This window comes from Primulina eburnea, chromosome 3 (assembly GCF_022965805.1).
Source record: "Primulina eburnea isolate SZY01 chromosome 3, ASM2296580v1, whole genome shotgun sequence".
Taxonomy (NCBI): domain Eukaryota; kingdom Viridiplantae; phylum Streptophyta; class Magnoliopsida; order Lamiales; family Gesneriaceae; genus Primulina; species Primulina eburnea.
The window spans coordinates 15336795-15358246 of NC_133103.1; the positions used below are offsets into that span (position 1 = coordinate 15336795).

Genomic DNA, 21452 nt, shown 5'->3' on the forward strand with positions numbered 1-21452 from the left:
CCTCGACCCCACCTCACCTCATTGTCATGCATAGATTTACCCATCATATTAAAAGTTTGAAAATTGAGAACGATTTCTTATCATATCAAGAAAGAATAAAATTTCAACCCCACCACGTCATAATAAACAATAAAATAAAGAATAAAAAAATCAAAATATTTTTTTTTTGAAAAAAAAAAGAGAATCGAGAATCATAAAATCCTACAATTTGTATTTCGTCCGGTCCTTGCCGACCCTCCAGGAGACTGTCGGTGGTGGCGGCTTCGCACGTGAAATCCACCTCGGAAGTTGCTTCAAGAATTATCTTTTCCAGCTTTCTTAAAAAAAATAATGATAAAAAAAATAAATTTACTTCAATAGCATTTAAATGAAATAATATATTTAAAACCAAATAATATATCCGATTTTAGCTAATAGCTAACAAGAGAGGGTCCGATTTTCTTAAAATAAAATTTGTCAATTTTTAAATTTGAAATAGTGAGAAAGAAGAAAAATGAAATAGAAATGTTGATCATAGAGTAGAGTAGTTAATGAGTATTTTGAAATTGTAATGACCATATTATATAATATAGATGTAAAATAAAAATTTAAAATGAATATTTGGTTTATATAGAATTTATCCGTTCGCGTATGACTAACTAAATAAATTGAAGTCAACTATACGTGTGCACATCGACACAGCTACTGTTAATTTAATGTAACACATAGAAGAATAATTAATATTAAAGATTTTATATTTTATAGTCAGAGAAAATTTTTGCCAATCCGTTTATGAAAAATGTTTTATATTCTTCCATGTAATGAAAATATAAAAAAAATTATCGGGATTTTTGGGGAAAAAGGTCATTGCAATTTTTTATTCATTGATGGAGTAAATTAATATTGAATATGATATATAATATAATATAATATATTTTTTTTTGTAGTCTTTTAAAATCCACACCTCGTGTACGTCTCTGAGATTTTTTGGAGCAGGTTTCTTTTGACTCATGGATCTATTTCGTGAGACGGGTCGACCTTTTTTATGTTGAGTGAGTCTCATGTGAGACCGTCTCACGGATATTAATTTGTGAGACGGGTCAACCCTACCCATATTCATAATAAAAAGTAGAGTAGGTCTCATGTGAGACCGTCTCACGGATCCCAATCTGTGAGACGGGTCAACCATGTCCATATTCACAATAAAAGTAATACTCTTAGCATACAAAGTAATACTTTTTAATGGATTATCCAAATAAAGACCCGTCTCACAAAATACGACCCGTGAGACCGTCTCACACAAGTTTTTGCCTAAAAAGTAATATTCTAAGCATAAAAATTTATACTTTTTCATGGATGACCTAAATAAGAGATCCGTCTCACAAATTCGACCCGTGAAACCGTCTCACAAAACTTTTTGCTTTCTATGTTTATATTAAAAAGTAATACTTTAGACATGAAATGTAATTTTTTTATGAGTGATTCAAATAAAAGATATGTCTCACGAAAATTGATTCGTGAGATCGTATCATGAAAGTTTTAGTAAATTTCTGGGTATGCTTTTAGTTATAGACAGATGAAGACCAAAAACAACTAATTACACAGACTATATTTTCTTTTCACTTGCCTCTAAATTATATTGACATATATTTACATTTATTTAATTTTCTTTTTCATAATTATTTTATTTTTTTAATTTTGAAATGTAAATTTTATATATATTCTTATTTTCATTAGCTAAGTCTGGAAAAATACGATCCTTCAGTTATTTTCAACAATTTTTTTTGTACTAAATATTGAAAAGATTAAAATCATCGAACACATTAACTACTTCTTACAATTCTTTTATATATCATTATTTATGATAATTTATGTTTAAATTAGCTTTTCAAACATAATCTTACCGTCTGTACGAACAAATAAATATATTTATACATTTGAAATAGACGGAGACGCATAGTCGATGCTATCTACATTTGGAGCAACAATTTTTATTTTATTTGATGTTTTAATACAATATATTCACTTGAACATAATTCAAAATAAAAATATGTGAAATCTAGTACGTATTCAATTAAATATATTTTATAAAAACATAAGAAAATAATGTTTATTTCTTAGATATCGTCATTGTTTCTTTTCCGAGAAAAGAAGTTCACGACCCGTGGCCTTCTACCTTTAATCGGCATGCATTATCGACCCAAGATAACGTCTATTAAAATAAAATTTTCCAAAATGTCGAACAGTGTGTCCACCCCGTTGGCAGGTTTTTCCCTTACCTTACCTTACTTTACTTTTATTCGTGTTTACCAAACAAATAATAAATAAAATGTGATTGAGTATCAGCCTAGCTGGTCCATATGGCAAAGCAACCACATGACACGCCATCCAATGCTAGCTGTACACTTACGACTATGATAATATAATAAAAATAAAAACAATATATAATCATGTTCGTGAAAACAAATATATTCTTCCTCTGCTTATATATTTTATAAATATCGATAACAGTAAATAATTAAAAACAACTCCTTGGCCATATCTCCTGTATTATAATATAAGTAGGTCTCTTATGAGACGATCTCACGAATCTTTATCTGAGAGATGAGTCAACCCTACCTATGTTCATAATAAAAAAATAATACTTTTAGCATAAAAATTAATATTTTTTCATAGATGAATCAAATAAGAAATCTGTATCACAAAATGCGACCCGTGAAACCGTCTCACACAAATTTTTACCTTATAATATTACTAATATCTATGATATATATATAGATTAATGTTAAGTCGGGACCATGTAAAACATTAAATAAGATTGTGACATTATTTTTTAGGATGAATCCAACAATCGCCATTGGCCGAATTTCTTTTTTATTTTTTTGATAATAAATGTTAAGATCGAAGAAACAAGACTTCTGCAAAAAAAAATTATCTGCAATACACATATTGTCAAAAAAATTGTTAGAAGAAAATTTCTTTCGCTAAGATAACTTGTTTTAGTCGACAACGTTCATTGAGCTTACGGGAGATATAATACTCATGGAGTCGTTGTAGCCTCTCATTAATCGCTAAAGAACTATAAGTTTTGTTTAGATCGATAGATTTTAAATCTATGAATATCAAATGTATTTTAGTTTTTTAAAGAAATAAGATCATAAATTTCAAATCAACATTTCACATATTTTATAATATTTTATATTAATTATGATATATTTCAGATCTACTTGATAATGATCTCATTTAAAATTTATTCAATTTTATATTATGGATCTACTGGTTTATAATAAACAATAAAATTTGATTTTAAAAAAAATGCATAATGTGTATTTGGTCCGTTCTAGTAAAGTCGCCTTATCCATACAACTCATAGAAAAGGCAGCCAACCGCCATGAAACACGTACGTTCCTGCCTGAATTTCCCGGTCTATAAATCTGTAAACCCCCATTCCCTACTACAACTACTCCTTGGTCTGACCACGTTTCTGTAATATTTCTCTGAGATAAAAGTTAAAAAGTAGCCAAAAAAAAGAAGAAGAAAATGGGCACAGCAAATTGCATTGATATTATTTTGGCAATTTTTTTGCCTCCTCTTGGAGTCTTCCTCAAGTTCGGCTGCGGGGTTTGAATCTTTTCTTTTTCTTTTTTTTTTATTACTATTTTTGCATGATAAAAAATAAAAATAATTATGCATAAATTAAATAGGATCCTAACATGATTATTCTTGAATTTTATTGCAGCATGAGTTCTGGATTTGTCTGGTGCTGACCATCTTGGGTTACATCCCTGGAATTATCTATGCCATCTACGCCATCACTAAGTAGCGATTCTTCATGGTACTTGTTATTTTTCTCGGTTATTTTAATTTTATTATTCGATTTAAGTGTATTTTTAAAGCTCTGAAATATATGATTGAGTTATTAATTAATTAATTTTTATTTTATTTTTCCTTCAATTTTTGCAGGTGATAATCGGAAGAATTCTTGAAGTTTATTCCAAGTTATGCTTTAATTGATTCCTTCGGTGGTTGTTTCTTGCTTTTTTAGTTTGAATGAATGTAATTAATAATTGCGATTATATCTCATTTAATGATTCTGTTTTACTATAAAATAATATTTATTATAATATTTAATTTAAAAGTTTGTTTGATTAGCATATTTTTCTATCCTTTTAACATTCCATCTCTTTAGCAAAACCAAGAATTTGGATACCTTTTTTTCAAGTCTTCAACATAAAAGTTTTCTAAAAACTCATAGGCAAAAGCTTGTGTGAGACGATCTCAAGAGTAGTATTTTGTGAGACATATCTCTTATTTGAGTTATATATATATATATAGAGATGTCAATGGGGCGGGTATGGGGCGGGTTTGGCTAAACCCAAGAACCTCTCCATCAAAAAAACTTTGACCCATTACCCGCCTCACCCCGTTAAATATTCTTCGGACCCACCCCACCTTGAATACAAAATGAGGCCGGGTAGACCCATGAGACCCGTGAGACCCGAATATTTTTAAAATAAAAAAATAATATTTCTTCTCACATGATTAAATTATGAAACAGACAAGCATCTAAATACAAAAATTGTGGAAAATTAATTCATGTTTCCGACCACACTTAATAATAACAAACAAATTATTTTCACGACATAAAAAACTACATAAAAAAAGAGTTACTAGATCTCCAAAAAATCTCGACATACCCAAAAATAAGTCATAACATAATTTAAACAGATTAATATAAAATCAGCAAATAGACAATATTTAAGACTACTAAGATGAGGACCAACTATTCTTCTATTATTGGTAAAAGCAGATTCAAATACAACATTTGACATGAGAATATCTAAAATCATTATGGTTGAAGTGAGCTACTAAAAAAATCAAAAAGTAATAAAACTAAAACCTAAAATATTTATATCTACATAAATGGGGTGGGTATGGGGCGGGTATTATAGAACCCATGACCCGCCCCATATCCGGACGGGTCTGAAAAATTGGACCCGAGACCCACTCCATGACCCATTTAGTATGCCCAAACCCACCCCATATATGCGGGTCCATTGCGGGTCTGGGTAAAACCCGGACCCATTGACATCCCTATATATATATATTTCTCTGAGTTGTGGGAGAGAATTATTATAATTAAATTTCAAATTATATATATATTTCTCTGAGTTGTGGGAGAGAATTATTATAATTAAATTTCAAATTTGATATGTTATTTTTAACTTCAAGACATTGATTCTTTTTAGATGATCATACTGATTTTTATTCGGCAGATTAACTTTGATCATATTATAATAATAACTAATATTTTTGGTAAAAAAAATTTTTTTTATATAAATGACGTAAATATAATATATATTTCGTAAAATTAACTCATGAAATCGAAATACAAAATTTTAAGTCACTTGGAATATCAGCTCAGTACAAATGTAAATTACGTGCAAGATGCTAGGTGGAAAAGGATCGATTCGGCCATGTGGCACGTTACAAGTATCAAACATCAATGTATAAAAATGAAAAAAAAAAAAAAAAAAACCCTATATCTATAATTGGTATACCACTTGGTTTATTTAATTATTTCTTCCATAAAAAAATCGTATTTTTTTATTGAAAGGACAATTAAAATGCGTAGATTATTATTATTTGATGTGTCTTTGGAGACAATTTTTCTTTTTCTTATAGCAAAGTTGTTGGGTGATTATCAAATTTTGTCGGCATTAATCACTCTATATTATAGATATAAACTATATTATAATATTTATCATATCTATTTTCCAAGTGAAATGTGGACCACCAAGTAAATTTAAATACACAATTTTATTTATTTATTTATTATTATTATTAAAATAATAAATGTGAAATTATGAGTCTGCATCGGAAATTCTTATTTGCGCATCAAACAAGATACATCGAAATTTTAAACTACGACCACAAACATAACACATTAATTACTTATTTTATCGCGAATTGTTTCATCAGTTCTTGTTCTTTACGATTTTGTAGTGAAATCCATCTGGGAATCGAATGATCGGCGACCTCACGATTTTACCTCCTTTTACCATATTCCATCTACAAAAAGAAGTAAAATTTATGAAATGAATGTGTAGACATCGCAAATATTTTAAGCAAGAAAGTAGTATTATTACGATCAGGGGCGAAGCTAGAATATCAAGATTAAATGAACATTGATTATGATTAACATTAATAACTTTTAGAACTTGAAATTTGTCATTTCAAAGTTACACCCTATAGTTTTGAATTCTATAAATTTAAATTAGGTGTTGTAAAATGTAAATAACTAATTGTACATTCATTATAATTTTAAGAGTATGTCTCTTGTGAGACGGTCTCACGAAGTTTTATCTGTGAGACGGGTCGACTCTATCGATATTCACAATAAAAAGTAATTCTCTTAGAATAAAAAGTAATATTTTTTCATGGATGACCCAAATAAGATATCCGTATCACAAAATATGACCTGTGAGATCGTTTCACATAAATTTTTATCTAATTTCAAATTGAGGGAGAGAGAAAGATTAATGAATTACCTATATTTTGTGACCAAGACATGTAAAAATGTCGCTATCAAGACTCTGCTATATTCCGCACCCGCACATTGCTTCATACCCGACCCGAACGGCATGAAATATTTTGATACGACACTCGGTTGAATTTCCTGTCATATAAATGCTTCAGGGTCAATACTGTCATTTTGTCCATTTTGCTAAGAAATTTATATCATTTTTTTATTAAAATATAGAGAAATCCACTCTTGAAAATTACTCTAAAATCCACTCTTAATTGAAGCAAATTTTCTGAATTTTATTAATTATTATCATTCTTTTTCAGAAAATGTTAAGCAAAAAAATATTAGGTTGATTATTTATTTAAGAGAATAAATATATTTTTAACTTTGCGTTCAAAGTTAATATATTTCGTAAAAGTTGTTTTAATTATTCATCATACAAAATACATGAATTCAATAGTAAAAATTTAATAAAATACATTTATTATGATAGAAATTATTTAAACGATTAAAATTAATATAGATAAATGGGATAATATCGATTAATTATGTACACTTTGTTCAAATCTTTGTATTATTCTAAAAAGTGAAATATTTTTTTTATTGTAAAAGGCATTTTACAATATTTTTTTAAAAAACTGAATAAAACTCTATTTATATTTCTATTCAACAAAATAATTTATATATATATATATATATATATATATATATATATATATATATATAATTTTATATAATTATATTAATTGATAATTTTTTTTATATTTTTATTTATATTATATATTTGATATGATATTTAGTGAATGAAAAACTATTTTGAATAATTTTTAGTTGATTGTTGTTTGTTTAATTAATTTAGACATTCTATTTAAATATTTTACTAAGAAAACATATAGAAAGTTAACATATTATTTTTTACAATATATTTATATTATTAATTTAAATAATTATACCAAAATCGAAATAACTGACCGAAATAAGCGAACCGTTTTGGTAGAAAACCGAACCGAACCGAAAAAAAATGGTTCGGATTCGGATTATATATTTCTAAAACCGAAAACCGAAATAAAAAACCAAAAACCGAACCGACCGATGAACACCCCTAAATTTAATACCTTCCATCTCCGAGGATTGAATTTAAGTGGATCCTCGAATTGGCTAGCGTTGAGATGAAGACCAGCCGTGGCTATCATAATCACCCAACCTTTCGGGATTGTGTATCCTGCACAAGATTAAGAATTATAACTATTTACAAACATATAATTAAACATAATATTTGTGAAGAGTAAAAATAAATATTCTAAATAAAAAAACATAGTGAATATAACAATACCATTGACTGGGATATCTTTCAAGGCTCGACGAAAAAATCCAGGGGCTACGTTTCCAAGCCTGAGCACTTCATTGATGAGCTGAAGTGTGAAGCTCATCGATTTGTATTCGTTCCATGTTAGATTTGACTCTGAATTCTCTCTTTTCTCGAGTATATTCTCGTGTTCGGCCTGTAATCATGTCACAAAGATATGCCCATAATGTTGAATATTTGTTCCAAATGTTGTTAAAAATGTTATCTACTCACAATTAATTCCTCCAGCACCAATGGGTTTTCCTCCAGCAACTTGAAAGCTAATGCCAATGTGGTGGAGATCGAATCGGAGGTGACGAATAACAGTCCGAACATTAGTTGAACGATGAAGTCTTCGTTCAAGAACGGTTCGGTGTTCTTGTCGTCGATGATATGGTCGAGAAGATCTCCGTGGCTTCTTTCGGATTCCGCAAGCCTCTTGGTCACTACATCCCTCATCATTTCTCTAACTTTCTTGTGTATCTGGTAAGTTTTTCAATTTTCATGGATCAGTAAATATAGTTTCTTGAAAAATATTTAACATAATTTGATTAAGAATGTTTCTTTACCTGCAAACATTTATGATGTGCGGTGCCTGGGATATTGATAGGAAAAGACATTAGCCCCTCAACCAAGTCCCTGAACATATCACTTATTTTATCTGGTGCATCGCCGCTAAATATTTGCTTTGCAGCAAAATCAATAGCCATCTGTCATACACGAAGATTGATTTCTTGATTATTTCGTGTCGTCGTAAAATAGTGTAATGATCGATCAAAAGTTGCGTTGGATGAGGATTTACCGTGACGGATTCACTTTTAACTTCAACTGATTCCCGACTTGACCAAGTGGAGAGGGTTTTCTGGACCATAGCATGCATCTGAGGGAGGAGTTTCCCTCTCAAGGCCTCGATGCCAAAGTGGTTCAGCGTCAAGTTTCTGGTGTATTTTCTTGAAGATTGACTTGCCTGGTCGAAAACTTCTGCGAAAGTGTCCATGGACCATGTGTCAACTAATTTCCCATCTTGTCTGAGTAGAAAATGGTTGAATTCCGGGTCTGTGGTAATGACCACAGGTCGTCCCGCTACGTTGGTCCGAAAAATAGGGCCATATCTAAAACAGATCAGCACGGTTAAACTCAAAGATTTTTTTAAATCGAGAGCATAATTTTGGCTAAGAAACAAGCGTGACACACCTTTTCATTCTATTTTTAATGAATGGAGGGAGATCCAAAGAGGCACTTGGGATGACCAATTGGATGGTTTCTCCAATGAGAGGAAGGCCCATAGAACCGGGCGGGAGAACTCCATTGCATTTAGGATTCCTCCATCTGTAAATCCAGTGAGTAACATAAAGAGCAACCAGTGTTCCAACAAAGCAAGCAACATATGACAAATCCAATGGAACTTCTCTTATGTACGAGGAAAATATAAATGTTTCCATTGTGACGAGGAATATATGTTAAAAAAAATAGTGTTCCGATATAAGAGATGTTTTGGGAACTTTGTGTGATGAATTTGTTCTTAAAATTCGTGTAATATATAGGAAGAATAGCTAAGAAAGTCAGTTATGTTGAAGATGCTAACTAGGATTAAGTTATGCCTTATTTTGGACACTCTAATGTTGAGAATACATGTTTTGGTTTATAAAAAGCCTCGTTGTCTAACATTTAGGAAAAAGACATCCGAGAGGATATCACACACATGTTAAAGTTCAACTAATCTCGTAAGGCCAATTTCTCGCCAAGTCGAACACGATAGATCCGTTTAAATCGTTGGATTATGTACATAATATGTACGAGTCTAGCATAAATTTTATATGAGATAAACGTTATGAGTGAGAGTATTATTTGGATGAGTGACATTCTGAGAAGTTCTAGCGTGTCAAGCTGCTGAAGTTGTGCCGCTTGATCTTGTTGGATAGGTGAGTTGTAAAAAGCGACACCAGATCTTAACGGGAAATACTATATCTGCTGGGATCTAAATCGACAATAGGGAAAATGTAAGACTGATATCTAAGTATATAAAACAACATCAACAGACGGACATACACCTCCCGGAAGCATGAGCATGGCAGTCATGTCCATTAGCATTCAAATAGATGCACTCTAGACTGCTACGAGTATAAAAAAAAAAAAGTTGACTCTTGACTAAAAATTATACATTTTGATCTCATAGTAAGCTTTTTGTTCCTAACACTTATAATTAGTGGATAATCTTATATTATATATAAAGAATCTACTGTCTCTTGGTATGACCAATTTGTTAATTTGACATTTGGTCCATATGGAGTTTTGATAATTATCATATTCTCTTGGCCAATTGTTAAATTATTACATGGCCACTGTTAATTTTGATAATTATTATATTGCTCAAATTTTATAACATTCTAATAACGGACGTTTATGTAAATTTTTTAATATTAGTTAACACTATATATTTGTTGTGAAATTTTAATAAGTTGCAAAAAAGAATATATGTTGAATGTAAAATAAATGAAATACAAATAATCTATTATGTACGTAATCTTAGAGGTTTCAATCCCAAAGAATCACGAACTCTCTTGCAAGTTTTAGACCATACAACCCGATACATGATAGCAAACAATTCAAAATCCTCAATCTTAATTAACTTCGACAAAACTAAAACATTTTCAATCAAAGGTGCGCCGCGAATCTTTTTCAGTTGTATCCTTGTCTAAACATTTCTAAAAACCGTGTAACATATTTTGGTCCATCCGGGCAAAGGAGATGGCGGTTGAATTGCAGTTAAGAAATGACCAAATAAGAGTTGAGATAAAAATTATGCCCCAAATTATCCGTTGATAATTTTCTCAACTTGTAATATAATTAGGAGTGTAAACGAACTGAATCGAACTGAATATTAACAAAAATTTAAGGTTCGAATTAGTATATTTGAGTTCGATTCAAAGCTCGAGAATTTTAATTTTCTTGACTCGAGTTCGATTCGAAATGAAGTTAAAGTTCATATTCGACTCGAAATGTTCGATGCGAGCTATTCAAAATATTGCTCGGATACTAAGATTTGATAACGAAGGTTTGAAAGTTCGAAATATCATAAAAACTCGAAATGCATATATGTTTAATATATAATAATATATTAAAATATTAAGACTCGTCAACTATCGAATAAAATAATTTTGGCTTGAGTTCAGCTTTAAAAAAAGTTCGAACATTTTCGAGTTCTGCTCGAATTCAATACATCTGAATACGAATCAAATATTTATCGAACCAGAACGAAAAGATCGTGAACCGGCTCATTTAATGTATTGTCCTAACTATGATGCTCTGAAATTTAATTGCTACTTTAGAGAAGTCACTAGAATAGCTCAAATAAATGAAAGAGCTACTTATTTTAATTCAAAACCACGTTTTTTAAAGTTTGTGTTCTTCGTAATCTTGTACCGGAAGATAAATGCCATATAAATATCTTTAGTAACAAAATTTAATAAGTACACGGAATTTAGAAAACGAAGTTATAATCGAACTGAACCACATTTTCATTAAGATACACATTTTTGAGAGGAAATTTGATGTGGACTCCACCGAGCGTCAAGCTAGTGGAATGTGTCGTCACTGATAATGATACAATTAATTAGCACATATTTGTTGAAAAAATAAAAAAGATGAAAAACACAAAGAAATTTTTTACACGCGGTTTCACACATACGAGGAGTTCTATAAATAGAGATCCCTCTTCTTATTCTGAAATCATCCATTCTTCGAGTTTTCTTTCATCTTATAGCATTTGAGTGCTTAGTTCTATAATATTTGTGAGGTGTTTGTTCTCATGTATTAAGAGATTGTATGTTCTATTTGGAAACACAGTGAGTGGTTGTATATCATAAAATATTATAGTGGAATTCTTTTCATCATACCCGTGGTTTTTACCCTAATAATTTTTAGGGGTTTTCAACGTAAATCTCAGTGTTCAGTTTATTCTTTATTTTCATATTTATTATCTCAAATTAACGCATGTAGGACCAAAAAATGGTATCAGAGCTTTGGTTTAAAATGTTTTAAAATTCTGGGTATGTTCTGTGGTTGCAGCCTAGACTGATCTTCTACATCAGAAAAATATTGTTTTTTTGAGATATTTTTTATTAAGGCGATATTATTTTGTCAAGTCTACTAAATTGTTGTATACATAATGGCGGGAAGGTGCGAGATAACAAAATTAAACTGAAGCAATTTTATGTTATGGAAAGTAAAGATACAAGCAGTTTTAAGAAAATAAAATTGCTTGGCGGCTATTGGAGATAGAACGATAGAAATTACGGACGATGGAAAGTGGAATAAGATAAATGATAATGTTGTTGTCAATTTACACTTGGCTATAGCAAAAGAAGTATTGTCAAGTATCTTTGAGATAAAATAGCAAAAATTATATGGGATACTCTGACAAAGATGTACGGGGTCAAGTCCATACACAACATGATTTTCCTAAAAAGAAGGCTTTATACTCTTCGGATGGCGGAATCTTCATCGATGACCGACCATATCAGCACACTAAATATTTTATTTCGCCCAACTCACTTCCATGGGGCATAAAATAGGAAAAAATGAACGTGCAGAACTTCTACTTCAAAGTCTATCAGATTCATATGATCAACTTTTCATCAACATAACCAACAATATTCTTATGGACTCTCTAAAATTCGACGATGTCTTAACTGCGGTTCTCGGTGAATAAAGTCGACGCAAGAATAAGAAAGATAGGTTGGTAACTTCGAAGTAGGCAGAGGCTTTGCCTATGATAATATGAAGATTTATGGACCGTGACTCCAGTGGGAGCTAAAAACGAGGTAGATCAAAGTCGAGAAGTAAGAAAAAATATATTTACTGCTTTAAATGTGGCGGTAAATGTAGTAACCCGATTCCTAATTTGAGTTAATTATCGGATTAATTATATTTTCGGTGGGATCGGAAGGACCGAACAAGTGCGGATCGTCCGATGAGTTCGGATCGTCCGATGAGTTCGGATCGTCCGAGCCAGTGTCGGACCGTCCGGGACAGGTGGCTGTACTCGTGGAAGTCATGCAAGGATCGGATCGTCCGATCAGAGTTCGGACCGTCCGAAGTGTGCCGGATCGGAGCTTCCGAAATGGTTCGGATCGTCCGAACATTAGCTATAAATAGAGGCGCGAGGCTTCATTTGTGACTCGCCAATTCAGAGAGTTCCATAGCATTTCAGTTGTTTCTGTGAGATTCTAGTCTTTTTCCGAGGTTCGGGCACTAGCGGGGAGCTGCTGGTCTTGTAGCGGAGCTGTGCTCTAGTTGGGAGCTAGCGGCATCAGTGGGCTAGCGACGGACGAAGGTTTGGAATTGTATCAGTATTATCTCAGGATTATCTAGTTAAGTCTGGTAGATAAGTTTTAGTGATGGTTTTCACTTGATGCATAGGCTTGGACTAGACCTGTTGTCTGGTTATTCCAGTGGATTAGGATTGCTGTGATAGAGGTACGAAAGTACTATCCGAGATATCCTGGTTGAGTATACATTCTTATATGTGTTGCATGATTATGTGGTGCATTGATATATGTCATATGATGCATGCTATTATGTCACGTTTATTACTGCACGTTGCATTTCATGTTGAGCCGTATCTCCTTCGAGATAGCCTTTACTGTTGAGCTGTATCTCTTTCGAGATAAGCTATATATCTTGTGGGGCCGCTCAGCCCTGTCTTGTCTTGTGGACGCATGGACACCGAGAGTACACAGTGGCCGACGGGTCCGGAGGGCTTCGGTGATCCGGGACATTTTAGGTCCACGTCTGTTCTTGCAGTGGATGCAGTGACCCAGAGGTAGGACCGCGCGGCACTATCCACTTGGCGCCTCTAGACTGAGCATTTTGAGATCTTTTGTGATTCCTGTTTCTTGACTACCCTGGTATCATATCATAGCATGTGCATTTCATATAGGTTTGTATACTCATGCTTTTGTACTGGGCGTTCTTATCGCTCACGTCCTCGGTTTTGTTTATCTTGGACACCCCATTTCCACGGGGCAGGCCTCAGGTTGGATGGCTCAGGAGGAGGAGGAGGACGTTGAGTAGCCGGTGGAGTTATTTATTCAGTACTCTTTGATTCGATATGGTTGTACCGTATACTTTCTTTTCATTCTGAGTTGTTATGGATTTTCGATGGGGTTGTATAACTATCATTTGTTGACCTTTTCCGCTATTATCTCTGATTGTTATTAATTAAGTTAAGTTGCATGCTTAGTTCTTGATTAGTAGGTGATTCTGGAACGGGTCACTACAGTAAAGGGCTATTCAAGAAAGAGTGTACGAGTATCGAGAAAAGTTATCAAGGAAACGTGACCAGTACTTCAGGCGGTGGTGAAATATTATTCAGCGGAGCGGCAACATTTGCAAAAGACAGATACAAATTTTGTGACACGTGGATTATGGATTTAGGAGCGATGTGGCACATGACGTCTTGGAGAGAATTGTTTGATCATTATGAACCAGTCTCAGGAGGATCGATATTCATGGGAAATTATTATGCTTTGAAAATCGCTGCGGTCGGTACTATCAAAAAAAAAATGTTTGATTGCACCATTCACACCATACAGGAGGTACGACATGTGAAGGGACTAACGAAGAATCTTTTGTGTTTGAGGTAATTGGATGATATCGGGTGCAAAACACGTTTCGAGAACGAGATCATGAAAATTGTGAAGGGTGCGCTTGTGGTTATGAAGGCGGAAAAAGTTCCTGCAAATCTGTATACACTTTTGGGAGAAATACACAAAGAGGCGGAATTAGCTGTGGCATCAATTGGTTCAGGAGAAAAATTAACAGTGTTATAGCATAGAAAGCTCGGGCATATGTCAGAACTATGGTTGAAAATTCTCTCAGAACAGAAGCAGCTGCCGGGACTTACAAAAGTGACATTATCATTTTGTGAACATTGTGTTACCAGTAAACAACACAGATTAAAGTTTGGCACTTCTACTGCCAGAAGCAAAAGCATACTGGAGCTAATTCATTCAGATGTTTGGCAAGCACCGGTTGTATCCCTAGGAGGAGCGATGTACTTTGTCTCGTTCATTGATGATTCTCTAGGATATGTTGGGTGTATCCAATCAAGAAGAAATCAGACTCTTTCCAGATCTTCAAAGATTTCAAAGCACGGGTTGATGCATTTTATCAATATGAGGGCATCAAAAGGCAATTTCACAATGGCTTACGGACCTCAACAGAATGGAGTGGTGGAGTGGATGAACATGACTTTGTTGGACAGAACAAGAGCCATGTTGAGGACTGCGGGTCTAGACAAGTCATTTTGGACGGAAGCAGTCAAATTCGCTTGTTATATTATCAATAATTATCCTTCAGTGGCGATTGATCTGAAGACTCTCATGGAGATGTGGACCGGGAAGCCGACATCTTATTCTCATTTGTATACATTTGGAAGTCTTGTGTATGTTCTGCACAATGAGCAAGAAAGATCGAAGTTGGATTCGAAATCTAGAAAATGTATCTTCTTGGGTTACGCTGATGGAGTTAAGGGGTTTCGCTTGTGGGATCCTACTATCCACAAGCTTGTCATCAGCAGAGATGTTATTTTCGAGGAAGATAAAGTAAAGGGAGACAATGACACATTGAATTCAGAAACTATTATATATCAGGTGGAAAATAGGACGGACGAAAGTCAAAACCAGAGCACGAAGAACAAGAACATGTTGAGTCTGAAGTTTCCAATGTTAGGCAGTCAACTCGAGACAGAAGATCACCAGGTTGGCTTTCAGATTATGTCACTGAAAGCAACATTTCATATTGTCTATTATCAGAGAATGGTGAGTCATCGAGTTTCAATGAGGCTACTTAAAACTCGGATGTATCCTTGTGGATGATAGCAATGCAGAAAGAATTGGAGGCATTAGAAAATAATAAAACTTGTGATTTTGTCACACTACCATGAGGGAGGAAAGCCATTGGTAATAGATGGGTATATAAGATCAAACGTGATGGCAATAACCAAGCGGAGCGGTATCGTGCTAGATTGGTGGTAAAAAGATCAGAAAGAAGGCATTGACTTCAATGAGATATTTTCTCCTGTGGTTCGGCTTACAACAGTCAGAGTAGTGTTGGCATTGTGTACGTTGTTTGACCTACATCTAGAACAGCTAGATGTGAAAACAACATTTCTTCTGGAGATCTTGAAGAAGAAAAATCTATATGCTCCAGCCAGAAGGTTTTGTGGAAAAAGGCAAAGAGAACTTGGTGTGCATGTTGAACAAATATCTGTACGGTCTCAAACAGGCACCGAGGTGTTGGTACAAGAGATTGGATTCTTATATCATGAGTCTTGGATACAACAGACTGAGTGCAGATCTTTGTACGTATTTCAAGAGATCTGGTGATGATTATATTATTTTGCTATTGTATGTGGACGACATGTTGGTAGCAGGCCCCAACAAAGATCAGGTCCAAGGATTGAAGGCATAGTTGGTTAGGGAATTTGATATGAAGGATTTGGGACCAGAAAACAAGATTCTAGGGATGCAAGTTTATCGAGATAGAAATAACAGAAAGATTTATCTTCCTTGAAAAAATTATTTGAAGAAAGTCTTGCAACGCTTCAACATGCAAGATAGCAAGCCAATATCGACTCCTCTTCCTGTTAACTTCAAGTTATCCTCAGATATGTGTCATAGTAGTGAAGCAGAGAGGATTGAGATGTCTCGAGTACCATATGAATCAGCAGTGGGAAGTTTGATGTTCGTCATGATCTGTACAAGTCCGGACATTCCTCAATAAGTGGGAGCAGTTAGTCGGTATATGGCGAATCCTGGAAGAGAGCATTGAAGTGCATTTAAGAGGATCCTTGGATATATTAAGGGCACCTCAAATGCTGCATTATGTTATGGTGGATCATATTTTACACTCAGGAGCTATTTCGATTCAGATTATGTAGGTGATCCTGATAAGAGGAAATCTACTACTGATTGTGTGTTTACTCTTGCGAGATGAGCAGTAAGCTGGGTTTCAAAACTGCAAAGAGTTGTGACATTATCTACAACGGAGGCAGAATACATGACAGCTACTCAAGCTTGCAAGGAGACAATATGGATTCAAAGGTTATTGGAGAAGATCGGGCATAAACTAGAGAATGTTTATTTATTTTGTGACAGTCAGATTACCTTGCACATCGCAAGGAATCCAAGACAAAACACATTGGAGTACAATTTCACTTTGTGTAGAAAAAGGAAGTGTGGATATACAGAAAATCCATACAAAAGATAACATAGCTGATTTTATGAACAAACCAGTGAACACTGATAAATTTGAGTACTGTATATCCTTAAGTGTCCTAATAGAAACATAAGCAGCAGGTGATGGTAAGATTGAAAGGATGTGTGGAGATGTGTTTGTTTCTCAATCAATTCTCAAAGTGGGAGAAATGTCGGCAATAATGGAGGTGCAATTAATAAGCACATATTTTTTGAAAAAATAAAAAAAGATGGAAAACTCATTTTGAAAATTTGTAAATGGAAGGAAATTTACTACACACGGGTTCACACTACGGGGAGGGGAGCTCTATAAATAGAGCTCCCTCCTCTCATTCTGAAATCATCTCTTCTTCGAGTTTTCTCTTATCTGATAACATTTGAATGCCTAGTTCTATAATATTTATGAGGTGTTTGTTCTCATGTATTAAGAGAGTATGTGTTATATTTGAAAACACAGTGAGTGGTTGTATACCTTAAAATATTATAGTGGAATTTTTTTCATCTTGCTCGTGGTTTTTACCATAATAATTTTTAGAGGTTTTCCACGTAAATCTTGGTTTCTAGTTTATTCTTTATTTTCATATTTATTATCTCAAATTACCTCACGTTAGACCAACAGAATGTTAGCGAAAATTACAAATGCCAGAATGATTGAAGCAAGCTCATTAAGAAAAATTTGTAAAATATGTGTATCGTATATGCAAAACAAAACCAAACTGAGGCATGTAATATGTACAGTTTCCTCAAAACATATTCATCATCTCCGGTATGTGCTCTGAGGATTCAACCGGACGTCTGATTTCCAGGATACAACGGACAGATCTGCAGTGATATAACACAAATCATTACGCTGACGAACAAAAGAGTACCTGAAATTTATCAGCGGAACGACGAGCAGAGCAGAAACAGCTGGCTGAAAAGCAAGAGAAGTGGACGTTTTTTGGTTTGTTTTCTGATCTTGACACATCTCCTATTTATACACGTTGGTAGCATCCACAGAAAAGGCCAACAGTTGCCATCAAGAGAGCAGCTGAAGCACCAAAGGTTGTCATCATAAGGGCAGCCGAAGCACCAACAGCTAGATAGAGAACCAACAGTCAGGCCATGTGAAAGGTCTCTTCCGAGAAAAAAAATTTAAAAGGTGGCATAAACTATCTAGGCGATTTTTTCCTTTATCGCTCAACGCACCCAGGTCGAGCTCGTATGCTTGCACACAAGTCAAGCAATTTTCGGTTCAAATCGAGCCCATGATTTGCTTCTCTTGCGTTTGCGAGAAAGAGGCTCTTGACCAATCTTTCTAACATTTTCATAAAATGTAACATAATATTAGTTTATTTATATCATTTTATTTTTTTGATGTGAGACAAACCCACTATCTCTTGATTTTCATTCACACATAAAGAAAACTCGTTAACACACAACATATATATATATATATATATATATATATATATATATATATATATATATATATATATGTATATATATATATATATGTATATATATATATATATATATATATATATGTATATATATATATAATCCAACATGGGATTCATCTTGGATTTCTCCAAATAATTTAGTTACTCAACCGAAATTTCACACCCACCACCCTTTAGTAATATTATAAGTTTGTGGTGAACATTTATCCACATGTCAATTATAAAATAATATAGTAAGTCCGCATGTAACTACCTCGAAGAAATTTCGAATTCATCAGTACCATTTAATAACGTTTAAACTTCAATAATTATATCTGTTAGAATAAACGAAATGTGATTTTTGAGTTGTTGTACTATTTAAAATATTTGAGTTGAACATCACCACCAGCTATAATTTTTAGTAAAATATCAAACACTCGGTCTTATAATTGATATTAGAGCAAATGTCACACGTTCAATTTCCATTGATGACAATGAGTACAATTATTAAAATGGATATTGATGGGTACAATAATTTTCTCTTGCTAGATAGAAAATTGAAACGCGATGTTTGATTTATTATACAGTTTAATGATTTGATTATACCGTTACCATGGACAAAACTACCCTTCTTTCTTTCAATAAAAATTATTATCAGAGCTTATTTTAATAAATTTTAAAATACCTAAATAATTTATTAATCATAATCAATAATTTAAAGATTTTAAAAAATAATTAATTAGTTTAAAAATCTATAGACACGAAATATCATGTGCGTGTATTGCTAGTATTTAGAATTGATGAAATCTCTAAAAGAAATGTTTTATATGTACGTATTCGACCCTAGGAAAGTTAAGCTCATTACACAGGAAACCTGATTAAATCTCGAGTAAGCTAGGAAGAACGATTTGTGAACAAAAGTGCAAGTTAAATAATTTTAACGACCTAATTAATTAACCATTATCAAACTACATAGTAATATGGATTAGAAATTAACAGCTTTGACTAGAAATCACTTGTCGTTTTAACTCTAGACAACCCGTGAACACGACATTTTGACACCAACACGTTTCCTACGACTTTTAATGCAACCAAGTGTCTATCGACATGAAACGAAACACCAAAAATCATCTCAACCTCATACTCAATATACCTAAATGCAACAGCGATCACCTAACAGTTCCCAACGAAACGTGCAAAAAATAAACTTCAAGAACACGTCGCTTTTGTTTGTTTGGTTAAAGGCTTTTCTTTAAGGTCTACATTGCTTAGATTTACATTTAGTGAGATATTTTTTAAAAACTACGAACATATGATCCTATGTGATTTACTAAATGTAAATCTAGGCAATGTAGATTTTTTACTCAAAATCTCAAGACTAAACAAATTTATGGACGATTTAAATGGAAATCATGCAGGGTTTGGTAGCCTGAAAACAGAAGAGTGCAATGATCAGTTGTTGTTAGTCCTGATTTCCCAAATCTTGAGCTCGTGCATCAATCGCTGGTTTTCGAGCTTTAAGTTCTCGTTTTCGAGCTTCAGCTGGTGCAACTCCCTGTCTTCTAGCCACCCGAACTTGTTCTTCTCCAGCTCAATCTTGTCATCTTGTATCTGCTTTTTCATTTCTTGTAACTGCAGCAGACGGGCTATAGTAGCTGGATTGTGATCCTTTTGGCAAAGGCCGAGCGAACGAGTATCAGGAGGAGTAATAGCAACTTGATCTTCTCCTCCTTGTTTCTGTCTCTTTACAGCTGGTATCTCCTCCTGAATCATGTTTCGAGAAACATGTTTGATTTTACCTCTAAGAGCTGATAGCAGTGAAAGTCTCAAGGACTCGTCTTGAGGAATGTAGTTCCAGTTCCGGTTATGATACGAGAACATCTCTCGGTAAAACAACTGTTTGCACATTAAAATCTTCCGAAGCTCCTCTTTGGTTTCCACTCGAATGTCAACGGTCTCGATCAGAGCCGGATTTTCAACCACGACCCGTGAATCTGCGCTCCCAACTATATCATTCAGTCGCTTATACTTTTTGTTAAGGTCGTTGAATTTATCCTCGCATTGTTGAGGTGAAACGAGGTAACCTCGTTCGATCATGCATTTCGAGATAGCCTTCCACTTACCCTTTACTCGGCTTCTCCTTTCGCCCTCGGGAGATTCCGAAAACGAATCCTGGCCAACATAAGAAACGGCAGTGATCAAAAGCTTTACCATATCATTCGTCCATTTTATTCGTTGCCATTGGGGTTCGGTGCTTAGTATTCCACCATCAAGTAAGCCATTGTAACCACCAAAACACAACGCCTGATCCGGAACTTGATGTGGTTGCGCCAATAGACTGGGATAGGAACAATGATCTCGTTGCTGAGTTTCTTGCATTGATGGCTGTGATTCTTGAAAACCAAGTGGTTCCTGCAGCATAATGTTACCGAGTTCTTGCATGAAACTTTCCATGTCTATCTCAAACCGGTAAAACGACTCGCCCTCGGAGAGCACAGACTGATCACTTCACACCACAAATTAAAAGGAATGAGAAGAATGGAAAATAAGCAAACTAAAAGAATTATGACAAAAGATTGACCATGCAATAAGATGCATGTGAACAGATCATACATTCCATGTTAGCTTGAGTTTATCATGCTTACCAAATTAAATGAAGATCTTTAAATCAACCCGAACAAAAGATAAACAGCCCTTCCACGACTTACTTGACTCGTTATCTAAAGAAAATCTTTGATCATAGATTCACAGTAACCTAAAACTTTATTTTCTCTAATAGGATCGCAACGAAGATGGGAGGGATGCATTCGAGGGACCTTCTGATGAACACATAGTTAAAGTCGTCGCAGAAACCGGTACTGCGCAAATTCACTAATATTCGAGCAAACAAGTGTTGTTTCTTGGCACAACTTGCCATT

General features: G+C 33.8%; 2 protein-coding genes across 3 annotated transcripts; one reads left to right on the forward strand and one right to left on the reverse strand.

Moving 5' to 3' along the window:
* Positions 1–3419: 3419 nt before the first annotated feature.
* On the forward strand, positions 3420–4120 carry LOC140828316 (hydrophobic protein LTI6B-like). Its single transcript, XM_073191305.1, has 3 exons — positions 3420–3600; positions 3719–3814; positions 3943–4120. Exons 1-2 carry the CDS (start codon positions 3520–3522, stop codon positions 3800–3802), a joined length of 165 nt encoding a protein of 54 aa, XP_073047406.1. The 5' UTR covers positions 3420–3519; the 3' UTR covers positions 3803–3814; positions 3943–4120.
* Positions 4121–5845: 1725 nt separating this feature from the next.
* Positions 5846–9427, reverse strand: LOC140828317 (beta-amyrin 16-alpha-hydroxylase CYP87D16-like). 2 transcript variants are annotated; one of them, XM_073191306.1, is made up of 8 exons: positions 9048–9425; positions 8656–8965; positions 8423–8563; positions 8088–8336; positions 7842–8010; positions 7624–7730; positions 6531–6658; positions 5846–6051 (listed from the first exon to the last, which is right to left on the reverse strand). In XM_073191306.1, the coding sequence occupies exons 1-8, from the start codon at positions 9293–9295 to the stop codon at positions 5958–5960; spliced, it is 1446 nt and encodes a 481-aa protein (XP_073047407.1). In that variant the 5' UTR covers positions 9296–9425; the 3' UTR covers positions 5846–5957. The 2 variants fall into 2 exon arrangements, with proteins under 2 accessions (XP_073047407.1, XP_073047408.1); XM_073191307.1 differs by lacking the exon at positions 6531–6658 and having other exon boundaries at positions 5881–6051; positions 9048–9427.
* Positions 9428–21452: the final 12025 nt, after the last annotated feature.